The 4,454-nt window shown below is 39.6% G+C and overlaps 1 protein-coding gene across 9 annotated transcripts in view; it reads left to right on the top strand.

Moving 5' to 3' along the window:
* The window catches only part of GRIP1 (glutamate receptor interacting protein 1), a 222,927-nt gene that overhangs the window by 171,913 nt on the left and 46,560 nt on the right, over positions 1–4,454 (top strand). For all 9 annotated transcript variants that reach the window (XM_017733202.1, XM_017733198.1, XM_017733199.1 and 6 more), the window contains 2 exons: positions 1,503–1,650; positions 3,188–3,357. In XM_017733202.1, the coding sequence (XP_017588691.1) occupies positions 1,503–1,650; positions 3,188–3,357 (318 nt within the window). The remainder of the gene's footprint in view (positions 1–1,502; positions 1,651–3,187; positions 3,358–4,454) is intronic.

The raw sequence follows: 4,454 nt of genomic DNA, 5'->3' as shown, positions 1-4,454 counted from the left end.
AAAATCATTTCAAATTGTGGGGGGAAAGGAGTTCTATAATAATTAACTGACACTTTTCTGGTATTGCATGTTATTTCATCCAACCTTTTTTCACTCCATTTTTATATGCAGTTTACCTACATCACTCTAACGAGGAAGAGCACCTTCACTGAGTGGTCATCACTTTCTCGTCCAATTCCTTGTGTCATTATATAGATTGTTAGTTTTGTGTGATAATACAGTTTCAGTCTCTTCTCTGTCAGTATTACATTTATTGACTATTTTTTTAGATTTAAGACTCAGTTGAGTATCTTATATCTGTCCTCTCCCCCATACTTGGAAGCCAAGTGCAGTTCTTACACAGCTTCAATCTTAGTGTCTGGTGAGACACATCACAATTGAATATTGTCTTTGTATCCTTACAGCTGGCTCCAGTATGCTGTGAATACCAATCTCTCCTGATTGCTGGCAGGACATTTGGTAACTTTGATCCAGCATAAGTCTTCATTTATTCATTTTTTTCTTATTCTGATTGTAAGCACCTCCAAAGGCTTCTGATAGCACTTTGTTTGTCTCAGTCTTTTTATATCCTTAAAGGAAACCTTCTCTTACTGTCTCTTACTGCACTGATCAATGGGTATTGGTTAGTAAGAGTTCTCAGCCAGTCTCCAGAACGTACTTCACCCTGATCACTGCCTGCTTTGTTCTGGCATTTAGGAAGAAGCCTGCTTTTTGCTTTGTTGTGTCTAGCACTTGTCTCTCTTGGGTATAGTTTCTCACCACAGTCATCACTCATGGCTGTTGCTCCATCTTATTTTCCTGTTTTCTTTATTTAGTGTTGGTTATTTACTGTGTATGTCCTGTTGTAAGGCAATATTTTGTCCAGTGACAGGATGTTATAAGAATCTTCTGAACCTTCTCACGTGTATTTTTCTTTAACTTCTACTATTTCTAGGTGTCATACCTCCTGCACTTCCACTATTTTCTCCTAAATTGTCCTTTCTTTTTGTGAAGGATTTTTTGTAGACCCTTTCTTTACCTTCTTCATTTGATTATTATAGATGCTGTCCACAGACCTTCATCTTCTTTTGTGAAAATTACTTTGGCTTCCTTCTCTAACCTATTCACTTACTCATTTTTTTCAGATTATTTTCTACTTTTAAAATTAATTCTGTTTTTCCAGCATGTCTGTTTTAAATTCCAGGTAATTTTTATCTTCAGTTGTTCAAGAGGATGATTCACTCACACATCCTGTTTCCCTCATCTGGTCCATCTCTGATTCTGGCACACTCTGAAACTTTCAGACATCCCAGATTCACAAACTTCCTCTTGCTTTTATCATTTTCAACATCAAGAGCTGATTACTGACACCTTAAGTACTGCTATTCCAGTATTTCTTGAAGCGGCATGTTATCTGTTTAGAGAAACAGAATAGCCATAGAGATTTTATGTGGGGAAAACGTAAAAATGGCATAAATACCACATTGGTATAATACTGATCTTTTGTTGTCTAATTTTAACAGATTCAGTAGCAACAGCATCTGGGCCACTGCTAGTTGAAGTTGCCAAAACTCCTGGTGCTGCTCTCGGAGTTGCACTAACTACCTCGATGTGCTGCAACAAACAGGTCATTGTCATAGACAAAATCAAATCTGCAAGTATTGCAGACAGGTGAGTGTGACAGAGGGCTGACACTGCAGGTCCACGCATCCATTTTACTTCGTTCTCTGTTTGGTCTGGTTTTAAAGGAAACCTTCCCTTTTTTGAGAAAACCAACTGAAGCAGTTCCTCTCAAGGTTGCACGTCTTAAAATCAGCACTTTGTCAGATTGCTGTTCCAGACTGCAGGGTCTAAGCCTTCCAGGACATATCTCCTTCAGCTCATTTGTGTCGTATTCAGTGGCAGAAGCCAGCTGCCATGTGATATGTGACTGGCTGCTTGCACTGTGCAACACAGGAGTTTAGAGGTCTGCTCTGGCTATTAAATGTAATGCTGTGGCAGAGATTAGCGTTTTAAAAAAAACATAACCCACTGGAATTCTTGAAGTAAGCCCACCATATGGAACAGCTGTCAAGGGAAGTAAATTTTGAGGCTTTGCAACCTTGAAGTGTTCTTTTAGAATATATCACTCATTCTTGTGGCACAGTGAAATGGAACTCCTTATGTCTGGATTCTTTTACTGATATTTTAGAATGCAAGCGGGGTATAAGGAAGACTGGCTTCTGTATTTCTAAATTGTTTTACTGTAATATTTCCACTTCATTTAGACCTTTAAATAAAACCATTTAAACCATTAAAATTATAGATAGATATTTTTCCCCAGTGGTCTGAACCTCTGGAACAGAGTTGTGGGATCTTTCCTGGGGTGCGTGTGTGTGTGTGCGTGTGTGTTTTTACATATACAGTATATTTCTATATACATATCTCTATCTAAATTTTTTTAAAATATTACGTTTCAGCAGCAAATTCCTCCTGCATGTCCCCAGCCACCCTACCTTGTAGCTCCTCTTTGGCAACGGTGCTTTTGGTAGTGACGGCCATTGATCCAGGGGTGTTCTCCAGTTCAATGGTGCAGGATGCTTTAATTTTCTCCCTCTGTTCTTTCCCATTTCGCAGGGGGTAACCAATTAAAGGAGCTGTCCACTTGACTGGTACGTCGGGATGCTGACTGCTGTGTTTGCATTTCTCAACTCATCCAGTAGCCAGTCTCTTGAGTGCAGCGAGATTTAGCAGATAGCCCCCTCCCTACCCCACTCCTAGAGTCACCATGCTAGCCCTGGTTTCATTATTTGTTTGACTACTGCATAATTTCATCATCATTTACAGCTTTTGTACTAATAAATGTTTGAACTATAACTCAAAAAATGATGAACTGGGTGCTTGTGTGAGGGATATGTGACCAAGTTATTCGAGTCTCCTTAAGCTCTTCTCATTTTATCCTGCTGCCATTCACACATATTTTTAGAGTCAGCTACCCCATTGCAGTTCTGTGAGTGATGTCTTGGCATATACTGTATTAACTGAATTGTTTTTAAGGTTTGTATTAATAGAGATAAAGTCTGACCAGTGACAGTGCCTACAAAACACAAATGTCTCTCGAAAAAAAAGAACACGTTCATAGTTGTCATGACCAGTTTGAAGGCAGAAGAACTCGTTTTGCAAGCAAAGAGCATACCTGATCATACCAAGTTTTCCCCCTTTTATATAGATGTGGTGCATTACATGTAGGAGACCATATTCTGTCCATTGATGGCACCAGCATGGAGTACTGTACGCTGGCGGAAGCAACGCAGTTTTTGGCCAATGCAGCAGATAATGTCAAACTGGAGATACTTCCCCACCACCAGACACGGCTAGCACTGAAAGGCCCAGAGCACGGTAAGAGGATCTGTAGCACCAAATACCTCTTTCTCTTTCTTTCTTTTACTTTGCCTGCCCATGCTGAGTGGTCAAAGCTGTCGCTGCAGTTACGTCTGTAAATGTTGTTTCAGCTCCCCAGGTTATGCTTCTGCAATTTCTAAGCAGCTTTGTGTTTTCTTGGTCTTAATGAACCCTCTGAGATTCCTATGGCCAGAGAGGGAAATGTTTTACTAAGAAATAGCTCTACAAACTTGCAGATGTACATAAGGACACCTGTTGACTCTACTGTTGCAATCATTGGGGGTGCTACAAGATACTTCAGTAAATTAATTTCTACATTGCTTCTTAAATTCAGAGTGGGGAAGTAGTACCACAGCCAGCTTATTTTCAGCATATTGGCTTGATAGTTACGGTCACTTCATTAATAAGACCTGTTCTCCCCTTAAATACATAGACCCCTCCCATATTTTCTCTTGTTAATGGCATTATTATTTACTGCCGTCATCTTTTAAAGGACTTCTGAGATTGCTTCATGGGTTCACTGTCAGTGCTTATGGAAACTGTTTGGCAACAGTTCCCTGGATTGCAGACCTTTTCACTGTGATACTTATTTCATACCAACATGCTTGAATAGAATGGCTTTCCATTTTTGAATCAAATTTATATAAAATGTCTTAGTATTTGAAGATGGAGGCTGCCTGTCTTGTCTTCTAACTAATCCTGAGAAAGTGGCTAATTCACAGTAATTCATTAATTCAGTCTAACATACCACATATTGATAGACATCAAAGAAGTAACAAGGGTTATCAAATACACAAAGAATAGGTACGTGGGTTGCAGCATGAACCAGTGGTATCATTTTTCTGAGCCTGTGGTACTGTGCTTCTGCCTTCTTTAGACCAAGACAAGATTTCTGAGGTCTTGAAATGTGAGTGATGGTAAATGTTCTGGGACATCCATCCAAGATCCAGGCTGTCTCTTGATAAGTGATGCTCTAGTCAGTTTCCCAGAGTGGAGAATACTGAACTAGTGACAGAGGAGACATTAGTTTCTCCTAGACCAGGGTGAACAAGAAGTAACCTTTGCAATTATATGTTCTCCCTTTACTCAGCTCT

The sequence above is a fragment of the Corvus brachyrhynchos genome, unplaced genomic scaffold, assembly GCF_000691975.1.
Source record: "Corvus brachyrhynchos isolate BGI_N302 unplaced genomic scaffold, ASM69197v1 scaffold32, whole genome shotgun sequence".
NCBI lineage: Eukaryota > Metazoa > Chordata > Aves > Passeriformes > Corvidae > Corvus > Corvus brachyrhynchos.
The sequence above is the reverse complement of the archived record's forward strand: the minus strand, read 5'-3'. Positions and strand labels throughout refer to the sequence as shown.